Raw genomic sequence first — 21,761 nt, forward strand, 5'->3', positions numbered from 1 at the left:
CTCACACACACACACACACACACACACACACTATAATTAACCAGACTAGCGAGCCTTTTCACTTTGGCTTCACAACCTTAAATCAGACTGGACTTCATTTCCAAGTAGGAACCGAAGTTGTGTGGATAAGTGGCTCGCACCGGAGCGCGCGCCTCGACTTTCACCTTCTCCTTCTTATAGGATTCTTGCAAGCGAGCTTCCTTCTCGAGTCCTGCGTCTGGGGCACACCTCTGGAGACTACGATGTTGCACGACAGTTTGGATACATCCTCCAGCTAGATACTATTTTGTGGTTGTTTTTATCTTTGTTATTTTTTCTTCTTATATTTAATGATTGAACATTTCCGAAAGTCCTAACCATGGACCTTGTGTGGATCGTCCTGATCGCGTGCACTACATTTAGTGCAGGAACCGAAGGTTTGTGTCAAAGTTCGTTTTGCTTCTTCTGTATTACATGCAACGCTTCTACAACGTCGATATCAACAACAACAAAATCGGTGTGTTTGTAAATTTCGAGGTTGTGCACGTGTGCGGTGAGTGCGCGCGCTGTGACGAATACGTGAGCCGGGTCTCTCAAACTACCGCAACATTTTCTAGTGACACCAAACCCCCCCTTTTTTTTTAGAAACCCCGAATGCATTAATCTGACATAAAATGCACGTATTCGAAGTGTGAAAAAAATGAAAGTGTGCTTTATGTGTGTGGCTTTGTTTCCCTAATGAAAAGTAGAGCACGTGCAAAACACACGTTTGCACCCAGTTCAAATCAAACAACGACTTAATCCCATGATTTCTTTTTTACTTTATAACATGCAACATTGGATCAGTTCATGACTCCATTCTACCCTAGAGCTGTGTGCATTCACACTGAAGAAGAGCACTGTATGGTATAGACACTTTTGGGATTTCTTACAGTCTTTAATCAGATTTATAAATAATGCTCCATGATATTACACGCAAGCTTTAAAAAGAACCAAAACTCTTGTGCTTGGTGACTCATGCATGCTAATTTTGATTATTTGCTTTGTTTGCACAGAAAGATGTTGCCACTGCATGTATTTCCTGATTCACTGTCCTGTATATCTTCATCAACAATAGACTAAAGTGTTCCTTTAACCCGAGCAATCTTTCTTTTCTGTCGTTCACTAATAATCTTTACATTTTGATTTGTGTCTGGCAACCTGTGTAGATTTGCTCAAGAAAAGGATGGAATGGGTTGGAAATGTGCTTCAGCATCTACATTCAGTCTTATTATATTTATACACTGCAGTGTTCAGTCACCTGATAAAAAAACATTTAGAAGCTTTAATAGGTTTGTTCATGCTGCCCATATCTGTATGCAAAATAATCAGTTTACAAAAATCCCTTTCAGATAAACATGGCATCCTGTAACAAGACAGCAACTCCATACATTCGGCAAAATGAACAGAAAAATGGCTTGAAAATAACTATTACTTTGATAATCGATAATTGTAAAGAAGAATGGGGAGAGTGTCATAAAGAAAGTGAAATGCAATCTGTTAATATATACTATTTGTTATTGCAGTAATACCCGGTTTATCCCGGTGTTAAACGGACGCCACCCAAAAAATGCTATTTTATATATACAGTGCTGTACTGTATTAACATTTTACTCCATTTTATAATTATTAATTATATTTGTATTAATAAATTTCATTATTCCAACATAAAACTTCATAAAAACAATTCCTTATACATTTTTTGGTCTATGGTGCTATCTGAGAAAGGCCGGGAAAATCAGAGAAACAAATTAGTTATATGGGAAATGCAATTCCACGATTGTAAAGCGGGGGATTACTGTAGTTGTATTGCTTACCTTGTCTACCTTAGGGGAAATTGAACTATTAATTGGTCTATAAGTAGCTGGTAAAATTGCTCTGTATCGTCAATTGTCATAGGGAGAATATTACCCTGTTGTAACCATGCGCCATTTATTTGAGGCGAATCCTAGTGTTTATTTAGGAAAGCATGTTTTTTAAGTTGCCTATAAAGCTTATTATGTCACTAATTGACATGTTGCTTTTTTCCCCCACCCCAACACCCCATGTCCTTACTCATCTTTAGGAGCATGCGTCCACCAAGGAGTCCTGGTTGGGGTATGTATGTGTTAGTTATTGTCTTTGTCGGAATCAGACTGCTGTATCTGGTTTAAGCATGTTCCTGCAATTATCTGAACTTCCAGCTGTAATTGTGTTCGATTTACACAATCTGAACTTGGCCGTGTTAATAATTCAGGAGATGTGCATTATCAGGGCACCGCCTCTGACAGCTGCGGGCTGATAATGTATCAACGAGAAGAGGCCGAATATCAGTGCAGATGAACAGAAGTGCCTCGTGAATAATGAATGCAGGCAGACTTTATGAATGTTAATGGGACAGGGAAATAAGCGGGATTCTATTTCGTGATAAATGGATTACTGTCTCATTGAGAGGCATCTCATTGTGCGCAGGATATTTCTAAATTCTTGTAATTAAAAGTTTGTGACCAGAAGTCTGGTTGGATCTTGAAGCAAGATAACAACTCATCTGACGCCTAAACTCAGCTTTTTAAATATGGCTCATAGCTGAGTGGCAAACTGTGGTCAAGGTTATACCATAAGTATGATGCCACTTCTGGGGAAAAAAAGAGTTTCTTTTTAAATCCCTGAAATATTAACCTCTGTAAGAACTCTACAACATGGTTTCCTAGAGGAATCCCTTTAGAATACATGGATGTCTCATCTAATTATGTTGTAGACCAAAGAAATCTGACTGGTTGTAAGATCTCGAAGATCTTAAACACCTTTTCTTCCTGTGCATTTTTTAAACATGGCTTTGGGATGAATGATAAAATCAAGATCGTAGCACAGACTCAGATCCAATTTTTGGAAGAAAAGGTTCTAACCCTAGATTTAGCATTCTAAAGTTAGAGATTTCTTTTTTTGTAATCCTTAATCCAGAATTGTGGAATTAGTTTGCATATATTTAATAACTAAGTGGAATCTTCAATTTTGACAAATGGTGGTCAAGTCCCAGGCATTTAAAAAAAAAAATTAGTTTAAATGCCATGGTTTTTTTTTTTTTTTCTTCTTTTGAGTAAACATTCCATTTATCATACTGTAGTTCAAAATATGTACCTCTAGAGAACCCATGAGCCTGGTGAAATCCCTGTACCACTGTTTGGTTTTCAAGTTGGAGAACTTTAGTAAGATCAAACTCGTGAGGAACCATTAAAGACAATGTTTGAGACATTTAAACATCTTTTCTAAGTAATATGTTTGTCTGAGAACTGTTTTTGTGGCTTTCTGAGCAGTATAGAACAAAAAAGGAAAAAAAGGAATTGCTTTTGAGCTGCCTTCCTTACTCGTGTTTTGCTTGAAATTTTACTCACCACCTGTTTTTTACTCTGAAATTTACACTACTGGTAACAACTGCTGTTATTCTGACATGGTTTTTAAAATTCTCAGAGTTACTACCCAATTTTCCACAGCTTGTAATGGTGGGCCATGACTAATCCCAGACTATGAAGCTTTGAAATACTAGCAATTAGATTGAAGGTAAATATACAGCAGCAGATTCACTCCTGTGTTGGCTTTCTGTTAACCGATAGCTTTGAGAACCAGTGGTATGCGTCTATAGTGTGCTACAGCTAGTCTCTGACCTGAGAAGAGGGAGGGTTTGTGGAGAAAGAAAGAGGCACGGAGGGGTAGGATGATAGAGGTGGACAGGTGGAGACATGCTCATACTCATTCAGGAAGAGGCCCTTTTCCAGTTCAAAGAGAAAGGCTGCTTAAACACCTGGGGAAGAAGTCAGTTTATACCTATAGAAATAAGGACACTGGCAAGACCAAAGACCTTCAGTTCACCATCAAGTCATTATTGTAGTCTCTGGAACATTGGCACTGATAAAGACTGATAACGAGCAGACATGTTTAAGAGAAGTATTTGCTGAAGAAACTTAACTTCATGTATTGACTGGGCCTAGTACACCATAGCAGAGGTATTCCTACATAGAGAAAGACTATAAATATCTCCTAGTGAAGCAGTACTTGCCCTTTCTGTAATACAACGTACACTGCAGTACAGTACACCGCAACCAAATATAACACTTGTGCCTCGGGGCACAAATTCCTGGCATTGCAAATAGTCATCCTTGAAGAAATCAAAATCTAGGGCACTTGGCAAATAGAACTGTCTAAACAGAGACCTCTGGAAATGACACATGAGTATTTTTTTTATTGGTAAGTTTGTGGTAATTTGGGGCAACCTTTCCAACCTGTCAGGAATTTCACGTTTCTTCTCAGACTTCCTGGAAATTAAAGGGATAGTTTGCAGTTCAGTAGCTTCAGGCAGGCGCATGGGCTTTCAAATGACATGATCTGCTTTTAACTAAAAAACAAACTTAAGATTAAACTTTCTCCAAAAGTTATCAATAATATTAGTGAATGTTCTTGTTTTTTGTGCCACAAGAGAATGAAAATATGGTCAGTAGACAATGAAACTCCAAAAGATGCAGTTGGTTTTGTAGTAGTTTAGTAGATATATTTATTGAGTCTGATCATTTAGGAAGAAGTGTAGTCCAAAAATGTAGTACAGCCAAATTTAACATTATTGTGTGACAAAGTGACAAATCAAGGTACCTTCAGCAGGTCATTTACATTACTATTAATTCCAAACAATTTAAAGTGGTATTTTAGTTAACCCTAAAAACTGTCTGACTTGTACATTTAATTGGGAAAACTGTATCGAATGTAGTAGTAGTACTTTTTAGTTATATTCTCAGTTTAACTTAACTCTTCCTGTTGTAAATTACTTCATGGTTAATCCAGTTCAGCTGTTAAAATCCCATTCTGGACCAGCAGTGAATGCCTCACAGCATTGATGTACCTGATGACTATCCAACCCATTGCACGGATACTTTCTGTAGAGAAAATTAAGGGGTGTTTGACTTACCCTGTGATCATTTCCCACGACTCTGACATCCCAAAGAGTCGTAAAACTGCTTCAACTTATATAGTTACAAGCCCAGTAGCTCAGCATTAGCAAACACCAACTTTGTCTAATAGACTACAAACAAATCAGACAGACATCTTTTCTCTGTCTGTTTGCCCAGAGGCCCTCTGGTTTTGTCTTGTAGTCCATTCTCGGTGTTAAGCCCACAGCCCTTAGCCAGAAATGTTTACACTCTGTCTTTTGGGATGAATAGATTTCCAATTCTGTTTGTGCTTTGTTAGGAGACAAGTCAACATTTTGAGTTTGATTGCATGAAATTCATTGGTATTTGTTTGAACACTAAATAGAATAGATTACACATTCGGATATGCGAGATACTCATATATACAAGGTCCATACACATAAATACATAATATACTGTGAATATAATACTTAATTTAATTGCAATTCTTTGTATCTTTTTATGAATTCTGGTAACATTATCACAAAGAATGATGGATGTGGGCCAAAGTGAAAGACCCGATGTAGCATGTCCTTGAGAAGATTACAGCAAACAATGCTGATGTATTCAACAAGAATTCCTGAGACCAACACTGAAGACTGCCTTAAGCAGCACTTGAACATAATTTTTAGCTTGTGTGCTTCAATCCATTTCATAGGATATCGGATTCTCAGCTTCCTTGTCACGTGTCAAGCCTTTTGTAAAACGAGAAGCAAGCTACGAAAACGGAGAACCGAAGCATCTGCAAAGAATATCTGCTGCCAAAAGTTAACTCAAATGCCACTCAGTGATCCATCATACAGGTGGATGTTTTTATTGTTCTGAGGTTTTTTCCCCCAAATTCAGCAGTATTCACAATCTTACCTTCTGCTTCATTATGAACCATACATGATGGATAGCCTCATCAATCAGGAAACATATTCAGATATATAGTTCTGAACATAGTATGATGGTTGGGTGAAAAAAAACAACTATTGTTTTTTGCTTAGGTACATTTTGGAGATTCCCCAAGTGTAGCTCGCCGTCATTAATCACTTTGAGTTGGCATATGGTTTCCTCTGTGAATACCACAAAGATAGATGATGTCAGAGTGGCGTGTGGCAGTTTCGGGAAGATCAAGATCCAGACCAGGCCTGTCTTTTCTTTCCTTTGTGACTTAATTTATGGTCTTTATTCATGTTCCTCCTTGTTCGTAAAACAAAACAGAACGATCCTTGTTTGGCTTGACTTGAGAAAGAGAAGCAATAACTTCATACCTTAGTTAAGCATACTAAGCATACCCCATAGGAGGTTTTTTGGGGTTGTCTTACTGAAGTATTGGTGAAGGTAATGAAAGATTGTCTAAGCCTGCTCAGATCATCATTTAAGCTTATTGTGTCCTCATCTTCGGTGTTTTCTTAGCATTTTAATATTGTAGAGTGGAGTAAAGCAAAGTGCAGAGTGATTCCTACTTTTGTCTCGTGTCTGTGCCCTGTAGTCATGTTTCAGCTCGTGTTTTTTTAAAACAAATAGCCTGTCTTAAGACACAGAAGGCTCAACTCATCAACCTTTTCATTATCACTGAAGATTCACTGGCAGAATGTTAGGATGTAAATCTGTGAACGAAGCCATCATAGCCAGTTTAACATAACGAAACGAGCCATCCACAGTCAAATTTCAGTGATTTGTATTGGAATCAGCTGCTTCATTGTATTAGTCTCATCTGGGCAGAAAGTAAAACAGGTTTCATATTAAGAACAAATACCATGAATTCTTCAGCATGCGTAGAAAGATTGCACTTGCTTGTGTTTTAGGAATCTTTAGAGAACACTGCACCTCCACAGTGTTTACTCGTTTGCTTCTTTTTGACTTATCATATGCTGCAGGACTCTCGCATTTATTGTGTACATTTTTAACCATTACTGATACATGACTAGAGCACTTAGTGTGTTACTGATTTTCGTGGATAAGATCTGCCACATTTTACGCAAACAATTCCCTGATTTCCCAACACTGTATCTTTTTGAAAACTGAATGAACTTCACCTTAACTTGATTGAGATTGAAATTATATGCATTGCAATAAAACTGAGTATATCGTAGTCCCTCTCAAGTCCTCTAATTAAGACAAAATTCCTTTGCTGGGGGAATATTTGATGCAACGCTTCCTAATCACAATGCACTATTTGGAAACTATGTGAAATTTGACCATGATACAAGTGTAACCTCCCCCTTTCAAGGATACCAGTCACAGGGAGTGAGAATGGAACCGCTTTAAGGCATTAGGGAGTGAATAAAGCACAATGGAAGTGCAGGGTTAAGTGAGAATTCCGGAGGTGAGTGACCCCATGCCATTATTGAACCTCCCACGCTGCTTTTGTGTGTGTGTGTGTGTGTGTGTGTGTGTGTGTGTGTGTGTGTCTGTGTCTGTGTCTGTGTCTGTGTGTAATTTTTTCAGATCAGGCATAGTCATTGAATGCATCATTTTAATCTTTTGTAAATTTTGTCTCTTGATTTAAAAATCTGATGCAAATTTTAGCACTGGAATGTACAGTAAGTGTGGCTTTGGAGCACAAACAGAGTGATTGAGAATTCAGTTGCATTAAATGTTTTAACCTTCCAAAATTCTCCCACACCCTCATTTGGCTTTATGTCGCTGCCTGCATCAGATTTAAAACACTGATGCTAGTCTACAAAGGCAAGAGACCAGCACCCCTCTATCGCTCAGCATTTATCTCATCCCATACTGCACCATACTCCGCTCTGATACTGGCCCTTCTGTGTCTCGGGGCACAAGGAAGACATGCTTCAAGACTCTTTTCTGTTCTGGCACAGGTGGTGAACAAACTTCCACTTGCTGTCTAAACAGCTGACTCACTAGCAGGCTTCAAACCTTCAAGACCTTCCTCTTTCAAAAGTACTCAAATTAGCACATACATTTTGTTGCTTTTTTTAACTATATTTTTTACCAAAAAAGTTTTTGGATGGATGCAAATTTTAGTCTTTTTCCTAATTAACCAGTATTATAATATATTTATTGATAGAGATTCAAATCACTACTCATCACTTTCACTAATCACTTTCATGCATGCGCAAAACAAATCTTATTTTCGGTACAGAGTGAGTATGTTTTCAAGTTTAATAATAATAATAATAAAATAATTTGCTTAAAGTCCAGAACAAACTTGCGTTCCGCCACTTAGTTAAACCCTGAGTTCCTACAGGAACGTATTATGTTCCTCTCGTAAAAAGGATTGCATTCGGTACACGTGTATATTATAAAAATATACACCAACCACGCATAGCATAATGACATTATATCATTATGGCCCGTGAGTGAATAACACTGATTATCTCTTTATCATGGCACCTATTAGTGGTTGGGATATAGCCAGCATAGAATATATATATATATATATATATATATATATATATATATATATATATATATATATATATATATATATATATATATATATATTTGCTAAATTATATTAAAATGTTGTTTGCTTGGTTATGCATAACTATTAAATTTGCCTCTATGCTGTTAATCCATAATTAACTTTTGAACAACTGTGGAATGAAGTTGAGTTTATCCTTATTTGAACTGACTGTGATAAAGTCTCAGCAAGGATTATTTTAGCCGAGCTTTAGGGTCTTCTGTAATCTCAGTTTGTTGATGTGCTTAGATGTAATAATAGCAAACAATTACTCCTTCCCTATTCTCAACAACTTTTGTGTCAATGCGTATACATTTGCTTTATCCTAAGTTCTTAGAATCTGAATCAGCAAAGCTAGCTTCCGTTTGTGGCAACCACACGTTGCCCTTAAGCATTATAGGTGCAGCAAGACATGAATCATTGATCTCAGCAGCCCAGGTCTGACCTAAATAGTGAACTTCAGCTCCAGAGCTGTGTCTTGCATTGGCTGTGTTACCTTTCTTGTAGTTCTGTTGGTCGGCTGTCTGTAGGAAGACTACTTGCAGAAAAATAACTTTACAGCCAGACTATAATGTCACAATTGGATTATACAAGAAAATATTAAATGTTGGTAAATTACACATTACAGGTGTAGCTGTAATATATCTATATTATAGATAATAAAATACACCAAAAAGCAGTCATATGATGTATTTAATCTGGAATGATCTGTACATGCATTTTTAACTCGCTGAACTACACTCCAAACTATTACCACATTGAAGTCCCCCCCCTATCCCTCAGTTTTACAAAATGTAGAATGTCTTGAGTATGTTAATAGGGAAATAAATCTGTCAGTCTGTGTTCAAAATTTTTAAATATTATATTTTTATAAGTACAGAATATTTGAGATTTTGAGTAGGGATGTCACAAAATAGTGGAGAGAGAAAAATGCTGATTTGCAGGCCTAAAAAGATTGATTAGGCCCAGTACAGGTATAGCCTACATACATTTTATGAGTACTATTACTAATCAACATATGCAACAACAAAACCCTTATAAGTGCTTATAAAGTGCTTATAATAAAGATTACATATACTTTGTCTAGGGTACATGGAATGCACGACATTTTTGTGTGTGTGACTCTGACACTCTTTGGCAACATTAATGAAATGTCCAGAAATCTTATCCTATAAGGGGGATAGTACATTTTTTTGACTTATACCAAGGTTGCTTCACTCTTATTAATGCATTTTTGGACAAGAGGATCCCTGCTACCGGAATAAGATATGCTTTTTTAGCCTAAGTATAAAAATAATATATACTTTTTTCCACTGTAACATGATTTTAGGTCAAGAATAATGTTTCATGTCAGACCTACACATGCGGCTAGTTTTTTCCCCCAGTGTCTGTCAGTCTATGGCACAATGCCTCCCGGATGGCTCTCAGCTGAAAATAATGTCCTTGTTCTTTGGCCTGTCTGTCTACAGCCCTAGGTCTAGCGCTGGCTAATGTCCAGGAACCGAGCGATAGCTGATGATTCACACACAGGCAGCGGTGTGAGGCTGGCAGCACTTAGCCTCAGTGAGCTCTCCCTGTTGTTATCTTTTGTACTGTCTCCTTACCGCCTCCTCTGTCATCCGCCTCGGCATCAAAAGAATGCTACAATTAGCCTTCATCAGGTTCCGGTGTATTACAGATGTAACAAACAGATTGTTACAAAGGTGAAACACCTGGAAAGTTGCTGCAAGGTACAAACTATAATTTCCAAGGAAAGAGCTGAGAGCGGAGGAAAATGGTAGAAAGGAAAGGCGGCAGAAGTCTGTCCTTCAAGGGTTTTTCATAAGCAAGCACCCATCTGTCATTAGGTCAGGCTCTGTAGTCATTTCCCAGGCATGCTGGGGGAAAATTGTTGCTGACAAACTGCTATGAGGACTCGTTTCTTTGGTGTAGAAGGTGTATACTTACACACAGACCTGTAAACTTAAGTTCTTGAATGTAGAGATATTTTTTTTAAGGTTATTAATATACAAACTAGGAATAAAAATTTGTGTTAATACCATGTCTGAGCTAGGAATTGCAAAAAAAACACAGATGCCTCCATGCTCCATTTTTGTTAGCAACACACTGGCCATATAAATGTTGATTGTCATGTAGTGAAGTTTCCTCCTCGAAATATTTTAACAAGATAATATGTAAATATGTTGAATAATGCAAAGCACATTCTTATATACACAGCAAAACTTACTTATTTTACTGTTTATGTTAATTTAAATGCTGAACTCAAGGTTGAAGAGACCTTTTTGAAGGTTGAGGTGTGTTTTTTTTTTCGTGTTTGTTTGTTTGTTTTGTTTGATTTTTTTTTATTTTGTTCTATTTCCTAGCAATATAGATATAATTAAAACAGTGATTGTTATCAATGGATTAATCACACTCAATTTAATGAATTTAGTGATTTTTTTTATTCATGCGTGCTGTATGTCTGACTATTCACCACACATGAAAGTTAAAATCTCCCACTCACAACTTTTTTCTTGCGTCCTGTTGGATCTTAGTCATGATGTGCTTTTCTACTGTCAACCAGATGCACTGTGTACCTTTCTGGCAGTCAAGAAAAACTTTTTTTTTAAGTTCAGTATAATGTATTTGTATGTGGACAGTTTATTTCACTTTATTCTGTGAAGCAAAAAGAAAACAAAACACCACATTGTTCATTCTATATTTTGAGAAGGTGTTGATTAATTTTCTCTAACAGCGTAAGCAGTTTTACACACTGCAAGGCAACATTTTTTCCCCACCACAGTTGTATTGATTTAAAAAATGCAAACTGGTTGGCTTTCTGCGCTTAATCGAGAGAGAAATGGATTGGGACATCAGCAGGAGTTTCTGCTTATGAGATTTTGTGAATTTCTACACAATCTATACAGTGCCAAAAGGATCCACTCATGAATTGTTTTACATTCAGTCCAGCTTTATGGGATTTGACAGGAGAACTTTATTATTTTGTCATTAGGTCAAGAATAATGAACACAATGAAAGCACTAGACGAATAAAAATAAAATTCAACTGAATGTTTAGTCTTTTTTTGAGGACATCCACAGACTCAGCTGTTTGGACAGCCAGGGGAAGTTTCTTTCTACCACCTAGGTGCCAGGACAGAGTAAAGCCTTGACGCTATTTTTGCTTCTCTAGGTGTTCTTTTACAATTGAACTTTCCTGCAGTCCGTTAACGGCAATTAATTGCGACATGTTTAAGTGTAAACGTGAACCAGAGTTACAATAGCTGTGTGATGGGACGTTCAAGGCTATTGTAAATATGTACGTCCTGGTAATACAGCATTTGCAAGTGTGAATGACACACAGCCCAGCATGACTGATGAAGGTATGCCAGTGACCTTCCCATTTTTTTGGATGTGAAAACACTACAGAGGTGTTTAAAGAGAACAGCTGTGAGGAGACAGGGTGGGGGCATTTTATCACACGCCTCAGGCAGTTTTCACGCCTCTGAGTCCCATTTAAGAAGCAGTAACGTATTTACCCTAGACGAGATCTGACTTGAAATGATAGAAGTGTGGATTCGGTTCATGTTCATTTGGTCAATTATTTCTCAAGAAGATTAAAAACTATATATTTTTTATTTTGGTTGAAGCTCAATGAGAAATAAACCAGCCGAGCTCAAACTCTCACCGTGCATTTTCAGTGTGCAGGATTAAGCTCCATTTAAAGAGATTTCATTTTTATTATATTTGTATACGAATACCACTGTCATTCCTTGGCATCACATTGATCCTTTATGTCAGGCCTAAAATCCAGACAGTCATTTCACTCCCTGCCCCAGATAGACACCATGACAAAACCAGATTAAGGATTTCTCCAGTCTATGTCTCAAATGGACCCCCCCTGCTTTGCCCTTCCAGGAGGACAAAGAGCTCATTCTATTATCATCCATTAACATTATCATTCCACTATCTCTTTTCTTGTCCCCTGTAAATTAGGGAGTGGTGGAATAGGGGGGAACAAATTCATGTTGATACTCAACAGGGGATCTTGTCCTGATTCTTTTCATTGAATGTTTTGTGTCAACAGAGTAAATTAGAAATGTCACCTTTTGTGAGAAGTTCGCAGCCTTACTCAGAGACAAGCACATAACTCTTTCTTTTCCTGGCTTTTGTGATCAGATTAGGCTGATGAATCATGAGCTTGGTTGAATCTTAGAATATTTTTGGCTATTTGGAAGGCTTATATGTAAACTGTTGTAAATTATGCAATTCGTTGTTTATAAACAGGGTAATTAAGGGGTCAAACTCTGTCTTGGTATTGTTTTTTTATTAACTTATTTTTACGAGGCTGGACAGCCAAAGACGTTCGTTTTGAAATGATTAACTGTCCGTTGTAGCCTCAGATTTCTGTTTCTGGCTGATAAGAGGGCAACCTGATTTGGTTCTGTGCTGTCATAGTCAATCCACCACAAGGTATAATGTGATTTATATTCTGAAATGCTTTTCTGCTCACCATGATTTTATAGAGTCGTTTTACCAACCTATGGGAAAGAACAAACAGTGGTAGTTTTTTGTTGTTTTTATAGTTGCTGTGCATTAACATACCAGAAGATCAGCAGTTTCTGAAACACCAGTCATGCAAATGATCAAAATCACAAAGTTAAAATTTCCCGCATTCTGATGTTCGACACGAACATTTTGACTTAGCGAGGTATTACACTGTTGCCATATTTCTGTTGTTGCTGCTGCTTCATTGAGCTCTGTTATTAATAAAAGGCCATTGCCAACATTGTATTAATGTCTTTTGTAGTTATGCTAAGTTAGTTTGGCTCTAACCTTTGCTATAAAGAGAGACCTATTTAACAGTACAGTTTTGGTAAACATAAAAAAAAGTAATTAGTGGAGAAATCCCCATTTGAAAAACAAAAACTTCTCAGAAGAGCTGAGCTCATTAATACAAAACAGAAAGGTTTAGTTTCAAGGCTGGTTTCCAGGAAGATAATCCAAGTTTGCATGTGCCAGTTTTTTTTATTTTTATATATAAACAATCTAACAGTAATATTGTTGTCAGAGATTGTCCCTTTTCTTGCCAAGAGCAGTATGCCAGCTCGTGGAGAGTTAGCCGGCTTGCAGTGCTACCAGACTTCAGCATTCTATTTCATTATCATGTCATTATCATTGTTATGTCTCCACCCGTCTTATCACTAGTCTATTTGTCTATTCATTTACAGATGTTTCTACACTAATTTTATTAACGTGTGATTAATGCAACTCACATTTCTTTTGGACCATTTTTACAAAAAAATTTTAATAAATAAGTATAAAAGAGGAAAAATTAAAAACTTCAACACAACACACATTTATTTACAACGTCCTTTCTTTACACAGATATATATAAAAAAACTCCAATGAAAAGTCATTTTTAATCACCAAACATTGCGCTAATGATGCACTAATTCACAAATTAAGCACCAAAATCTGCCATGATGCACACATCCGGCATTTAAAACCGTCCGTGTGGAAACATAGCAAAAGTTCCATTTGGTGTCCAGATGATTTACGTAATTGGAAACACCATAATTACTTTAAAACATTTAAAATTGATATTTTGTGTCCTTGCTCTATTTTAGGTTTGGTTGCACTAATAATAAACATATATTTGCATAAAGCATCCATATTTGTCCATGCCCATGATTAAAGCAGCGGTCCCCAACCTTTTTTGCACCAGCATAAAAACTGGTATTTTCTAAATATAATAATAAATGTGAATCCACTGTGTTGTTTTTTGTTCATTTTGTTTGCTTGGGGGTTTCAATTTAGCGGTAATATATTATGTGTTAGCGGCCGGACCCCCTTTAAGAAGGTAGCGGATGGAGGTAAGACATGGGACCGAGGCATCATGACATGCATCAAGAATGAGTCATAGACAGATGTTGCGGAAAGAATCCGGTAATTTTCCAAAATAAAACCGTTCAGAATCAGATAATAAATAAAACAGAAATAATGTAAGTTATGTATTCTTTCTACGCGGCCCGGAGATTAGAGTATTAAAAACTTGAAAAGTATTAATTTAAGATACATTTAGAACAGATACAAATGTGATTAAGTTGCGATTAATACATTAATCACGAGTAATTAACTCATGACAATCATTTAATATATATAGTTATATATACACACACACACACACATGCCATAATTACTTCGTTGTTATTTAATTATAAAAGTAAAAAGTAAAATTTACTAAGAAACTTGATAGAATGTGATTGAGGCTTGATAAAATTTCTGTTTTGCAAAATTCTTTTTAGCGGACTTGGACAAAATTAGTAGCATATGGTTTAATGAGTGAGAGAGTGAGGGAGAGTTTTTGAGAGACAGTTTTGTCAACAGTTGGTATTCAAAAATTGGTATTTAATAATTGGCCAAAACAAGAATCCCTACATAAAAATTATATCCATAATCTTGCTGCATCCACTGAATCCCACACTATTGGATCTACAAGTGTTCCATTCTGAGCATTTAAATAACCATGACTGTAGTGTGTTTTCAGATTAGTCTAATTTGCAGATTAGGCACTTGTGGGAAAAAGTGGGTCGAGGGAAACTGCCCAAAACGGGCATACGTAAAAGGATACGTATGGGATAGATGAGACAAGAGTACTGTAAACCTCCAATATATCTAACAGAAAGAAATGTTTGGAGGTGAGATGTGTGTGAAATCCTTCTACAGTGTGTTTGGCTGGTATGCAAGAAGCAATTGTTGAGATCGTGAAAGAAAATTCTCCCATTCAGCCATACTTTATGTGCACTGTTTTCTAGCCTTTCTTGTCAAGACTCAAATCGATAAAGGATGTATGTGTCAAAAAATGTGGGTTGCAATACCTAGGTCCATCAAAAAGCATGTCATTTAATGCAATTCTTTAGATTTTACTGTAATAGATGAAGCCCAGAGCTCGCAGTGACTTGCTGATCAGGAGGAGAAATGAGAAGGGAATGAGATATTAGGAGATTTTTTATGGTTAGGATTGCCAAACTGTGAACAAATTCGACCTGAGTTCTGAGTTTCAAGCATTCCATAGTTTACTGCATTTAATGTTTAGCCAGAAGCAGTATTGGGTTTGGGGTAGTAAGTAAGGAGGGAAAAACACATGATGACCCATGCTTTTATAGGAACATAATCTATCCAGGGTGGTGGGATACAGCCAGATGTAAAACAGAAATTAATTAATTTTACTTTTCCTTTATTTTTCTCTTCACACAACAGTCCAAGGTTTAATTTTTAATTTGTTAATTAATGCCACATTGCATCCTTTAACCGTTTGTTTACATTAAATGTTGTGTGAGACAAAATACTGCTATCACTTACATCATAGCCGGTATAAAGGCTTTCCTTTCCAGACACACCAGATCATTAATTAATCAATAGAAAGTACTCAAGAGTCAAGACTCAATATGTGAATGTTAAATACGTCTATTCACAGAAAGCTGCACCATATCAATGATTATACTGTTTTTTGTTGTAAAATTGTATTGACATTGTGTACAGAGCCAGTAAATTGCTGCTAGCATTTTTTGGCAAAGTGCAAATAAACATAGAAAATAAAGTTAAACATAATAGTTATATAAATGTGTAGGTTTGTGGTAGTGGTAGTGAGATCAGCTCAGTGCAAACAACACTGTGTGCAAATATTAGGATGCATTGTACAGGGTAATCATATATATATATATATATATATATATATATATATATATATATATATATATATATATATATATATATATATATATATATGTATGTATGTATGTATGTATGACTAGGTGACTGTACATAGATCATGTCTTAATTTGGACAAGTTTGAGAATAAGGTCTTAGGCAGGTAATAGTACAGAAATACAGAAATAGTATCCAGAATGCAAACAGCATTAATAATATACTTTTTTTTTTTTTTTACATGGGCCAAATGTGGCTGATTATGTTTAGATTAAGTTGCGTATCGTCCATAGAAGTCTCTGTAAACAGGTGTTACTATAGAAACAACACTTTCTTAGAACAAGGTAACTGATAGAAACTATGATTAATGTTACAGCCAAAAATAATGTCAGTACTGCTTTTAGAACATTAATCCACATCTAACAGAGCAGCAGTGGCTCAGTGGGTAATGCTGTGGGCTACTGATCAGAAGGTCTGGGATTCAAGCCCCAAAACTATGAAACTCCAAAATATCTGCTCCAGGGGTATGGTACCATGACTGACCCTGTGCTCTGAACCCAACTTCGTTCATTTGTGGTGATATGCAGCAAATAATTATTTGGGCTTAATGCATATGTGACAAATAAATGCTGTTTCACTGGTGTAAATGGCGACATGAGAGACACTTTGTAGCATTATATTTAATACACACATTTATCTGGGTTGAACAAATGCAATGAGTACATCATCTATTATCTATATATAGCACAGGAATGAAGTTTACTTAAAACATTATTGTTTTTAATATACTTTTAAAGGCTTGTTCAAGAATTGGCAAAATCATATAAAGGCTCACAGTGAGGTTAATCAAAGTTGATAGGATAATTGATAAACAGTTATGTATCATTGTTATAAGCCATTTGGCAAGTGTTTACACTCATACTAGAAAGAATGAGACAATTCTTGTTGGTGCTTACTGAAACACTGGCGCTAATCCAGCATACCATCTGCACCTCTTGTGTTTATTCCAGCCAATACACACTGCTTTTAGCCCTGGCATAAATAAAAGCATCAGTTGAGAGGTTAATATCATGTTTCAGACATACACACCATTTTGGTAAATGAGTCATTCTTGAAGAAGAACAGAGTCAAAGGAAATAAAAACAGCTAAGCAACCAAGGCTAGGCTTGGCTGCTAGCTTTGTGAAGTGATGCCAGGGCCTATCTGGCAACTGTTTTGTCTGACCAGGCTTAGTGAGAGGCCTGAGGTTTTTTTGGAGTAAAGCCACAGAGCATCGTAGTGTGAACCCAGGGATTTAAGTAATGCCTGGCACTTCAACATGCCAGGTGACTGCTTCGCTGGCGCTTATAATTGACGCCATGCTCGACTGGCTCTTGAACTTTTGAACTCTGGAACAGGGTCACAGATTGGACCTCGAGCCTTACCATCCTTAACTTATCCCAAAAAAACAATGATTTACATGGTGAAATCCTGAACCTTTTCTCTTTGTAGTGAATAAATAGATAAGCAGGAAGTCACAACAGTGATTTAGTGCCAACATTGTCCAATGTAAATTTCTAATTATGGGCATCTTTCTGGGACAACTAGAACAATTTTTGTTATTAACATTCTATAAATACGCCGCACCTGTCTATAAGCCGCAGGTGTCTACATTGAAACTATTGAACTTTACACAGGCTTTTACGAAAGTCAGTGTCTGTTACACAGCTTGTATCTAAACAGTAGCCTACCAAGAAAGTCATTGTTCACTGTCTTCCTCCTTCCTTTCACAACTATTTCTCTTGAAAGTTTTTCTTTTGGCATTTTCGTGCGTTTAAAAATCACCATCGGTGAATCTTTTCTCCCGATGCCGTGCAGCTCAGAACACAGGTGAAGTGCCTTTTTTCATGCTCGGTTGTTTTCAGCGTGACGAATGATTCGCATTTCCTGTTGCCAGTCCGAGTGAGCGGCAGGTCAAACGTCAGAGGAACATCATCCATATTTATGATGTGGTGCGGCCCGATTCAGTGGGAGCGCATCTGATTTAATATAAATAGTTTCATTGGTTCACCTGAACCCGTTTGGCAATTTCATTGGTCTAATGTTATGGGGCTCAGTTTTTTGTTTTGAAGCTTGTGAAACCGGGAAAAACCCAGGAAAAATCTATAAATTAGCCGATTCGTTGTTTAAGCCGCGGGGTTCAAAGTGTGGGGAAAAAAGTAGTGGCTTATAGTCCGGAAAATACGGTAGGCTATTTACAGTTTCGTTTTTGTTTTGTGTTTTTCACATTCTTAATTCTAATGGCAAGATATACATTATGTGGATAAACGTTTAATAAAACACGAGACCCTCATAGCCACATTTGGACCACATTTGGATTTGGAAGTTCAGCTGAAGAGAAATTGTAATGCTACAATGTACAAAGACATTTGTACGTATCAGGACAAAAACAAATGCATTTTGTCAAGACCCTGGATTTTTTTCTCCAAACGGCAACAAATTCTTGTATTGTCCTAAGTTTTACACTTAAAAAAAAAATTATATGAAATCATACTGAGCAGCAGACACAAAAGGCCTGACTATGAGCTGTTTAATTTATATCGCAAACCTTTCAATTAGATAGACCTCAAGGGGAGACTTTGAAGGGTTTTCCTTTTAGATCTCGGGCACATGAGCTCTTTGCTTTGGTCCTGATATAAAATAATAATAGAAAAGGCTTCAATTAGAATTAGTTTTCAATTAGTTTTATTAAAATTTTCACATACTGGTGGGATGGTTCGGTGTCCACAGACTTAAATTAGCTTAAATCTAATAACATAATTCAGAAAAGTGACAGCTATTGTCTTTTATCAATCTTTTACTGCCTAGAAACCTAAGATTCATATATTTCATTCTAACAGAAACGGAACCTGTCCTTTTACTCTTGTAGCCCATCTGCCTCAAGGGTCAGCATGCTACAGTTGTAAAGAGTAGTTACTAATATATGAAGTAGCTTTTTGGTATTGCATTCAGCAATGTGTTGTGCTCTGCATTTAACAGGAAACACCTCAATATGTTCAGGTAAACCTAACAAACCTACATAAAATAACTTTATTCAATCTGTGAATGTTTACCCATATTAAGCAGTGAAGAAATGACAGATGGCATTATGAATTATTTACTAGTGCTTTTAAAATTCAGCTAGAATTGTTGCTTAGAGCAACTCCCTACACAGACCCTCATCTTTCCCACAGTGAGCTGTTAGGGAGTTGAGCCCATGGTGACATAAACAGACAGCGAGAGGTAGCACATAATTGCAGATAATGTCCAGAACCTGTCCTCCTCTCCTCTCCTCTCCTCTCCTCTCCTCTCTCTCTCTCTCTCTCTCTCTCTCTCTCTCTCTCCCTCTCCTCTCTCCTCTATCTCCATCTTTGTTTGCATAGGCAGTTTAGTGTGCACTTAACTCAGTGGGGGAGGTGAAGCAGAAGGTCAGGAATCTCGCCTGCATTAACATGACTCAGTGCACTTAAAACACACTGCAATTAAAAGCGAGGGATTTGGGTTTTAGGAGATTGCATTCCTGCAACACCGCCTCTGAAAAGAGGACCCTCATCACTCCCCTTATTGGAGACAGAGTCTAAAAACATAAAACTATTAACAGCAAAGCAAAGAGCTCATGTGCCCGACATCTAAAAGGAAAAACCTTCAAAGTGTCCCCTTGAGGTCTATCTAATTGAAAGGTTTGCGATATAAATTAAAAAGCTCATAGTCAGACCTTTTGTGTCTGCTGTTCAGTATGATTTAATATAAAAATTTTTGTAAAAGTGTTAAACTTAGGACAATACAAGAATTAGTTACTTTTTTGAGAAGAAAAATGTCGGGTCTTAACAAAATGCATTTGTTTTTGTCCTGATATAAAATAATAATATTATCAATATGAAATATGTTTAAATAAAAAAATATATAAACATATATAAAAATTTTAATATTTTAAAAATTATATAAATACATATATAATATTAGGTAAAATATAAATGTAATTATTGAGGTCTTTAATACTCCTCCTCTTCATCCTCCTACTATTAGAAGTAATATACTATTACTACTATAATGATAATAGAAACCACAGCAAAGTGTCTTACTTTAATATCCATTAATATCTAAAGTAAGTTACAAGAAGAGACTCCTTCCCGAACCAGTTCATTTAATGTCTCCTTGCAGAAAGCTTCATTTTATTACACTTAGAAAACAACACATTTAATGTTAATAATAAAAAGAAATCTTAGCTTTTGGCATGAATGCCATACTAGTCCTTGTGAAGCAGTTGTTACTATGGTGGCACATCAATTAAAACCTGTGATTTGCCGTGTCGTCTGCACTACTGACAGAGCAGTAACACCTCCTGACTAATCCGATTCATCAACATCAGTGTGATATAACTAGGTGCTCATTCACCTGCCAAAGAGCTTCAAACAGCACCACATTAAATGAACAGGACAGGGTACAAAGATGCTATACACTGAAACTGTCATGACCTCGATTTATGTGAAAATGATTCACAATTTGTAAATGTGGAACCAGTTTAAATTGTTACTAGGACGTAGCATTACTCATTTTAGAGAAGAAAAGATCATTCTTGCTTTTCTGCCAAATGTTTGAGAGTAAACTCACATCTAGGATTTTAACATCCACAGTATTTCAGTTGTTATTAATCATAATGATTCTTAGCCTTGGGTGATTTGTGTTAGGTGTGATGTCTGTTGTAGTTAATGCAGACCAGCGTTTAACATTCCCATTGGTCCAAATTTTTTTTAAACGTTTCATTCTATATGATAATTATGATGTGTAGAAATATTACAGTACTATGCTATTTTGTACATATAGGACAACCCTACTTTATGATTTTAAAGATAGAAACTTAAAATAACTTTTATATGCTGTACTAAGGAGTATTTTATTGTTTTGGAACAAAAAACGTGGAACAGTGTGCACTGTAGGCTAAACTATTCAGCTATTTAAAAAGAGATATTGCGTTAAAATAAATGTTACATTCATTAACTGAATATTATTGTCAATATGGTACTTAGTATTTTGTGCTTTTCAACGATCAATTATTCAAAGTGAGTTATTTAAGCATAAGCTGTACCTATGACCATGAAACCTTTATCTCAAGTTCTCTCTGTTTTGTATCCCTGCCCTTTGGCCATGTTCTCATTGTTTAATTCATGAGAGTTTAGTTAAGCAAAAAAAAAAAAAAAATATATATATATATATATATATATATATATATATATATATATATATATATATATATATATATATATATATATTTATAACATTAATTACATTATTACTAATTAATTACATAATGGTATGATATTACATAAGGGATAGTATGTATTTAGGAAATTTGAAGTAGTTATATATTAATGTTATGTTATGTTGGTATACACAGATACATTTTCCCAACTGGCATTCTTTACAATAAATATCTTTAAATCTGTATCTGAGTCTTACTCTTTATCTTATGTCTATAAGTTTTACACACAGTTTTCTCACAGATAATTCTCCCTCCCCCAAATAGTCCCTGATATCTATTCAAATCATACACTCAGTCTTCATTAATATTCATTAGTATGCTATTAGTCTCAGGAAAAAAGAGACTCATTAGTTGTTTTGCATATCCATATAGGCTTTTTAGATGTCAATATTTCGTAACCTGTTGCTGTTTCAAGCATGCTGATT

The 21,761-nt window shown here is 36.2% G+C and overlaps 1 protein-coding gene across 1 annotated transcript in view; it reads left to right on the top strand.

The window, feature by feature from the left end:
• fras1 (Fraser extracellular matrix complex subunit 1) overlaps positions 1–21,761 on the top strand; it is a 119,067-nt gene continuing 97,306 nt past the window's right edge. Inside the window, exons 1-2 of the mRNA XM_046842250.1 lie at positions 1–416; positions 2,084–2,115. Of these exons, the coding sequence (XP_046698206.1) occupies positions 359–416; positions 2,084–2,115 (90 nt within the window). The 5' untranslated portion in view covers positions 1–358. The remainder of the gene's footprint in view (positions 417–2,083; positions 2,116–21,761) is intronic.

The sequence above is a fragment of the Silurus meridionalis genome, chromosome 27 (genome assembly GCF_014805685.1).
Source record: "Silurus meridionalis isolate SWU-2019-XX chromosome 27, ASM1480568v1, whole genome shotgun sequence".
NCBI classification, from domain to species: Eukaryota; Metazoa; Chordata; class Actinopteri; order Siluriformes; family Siluridae; genus Silurus; species Silurus meridionalis.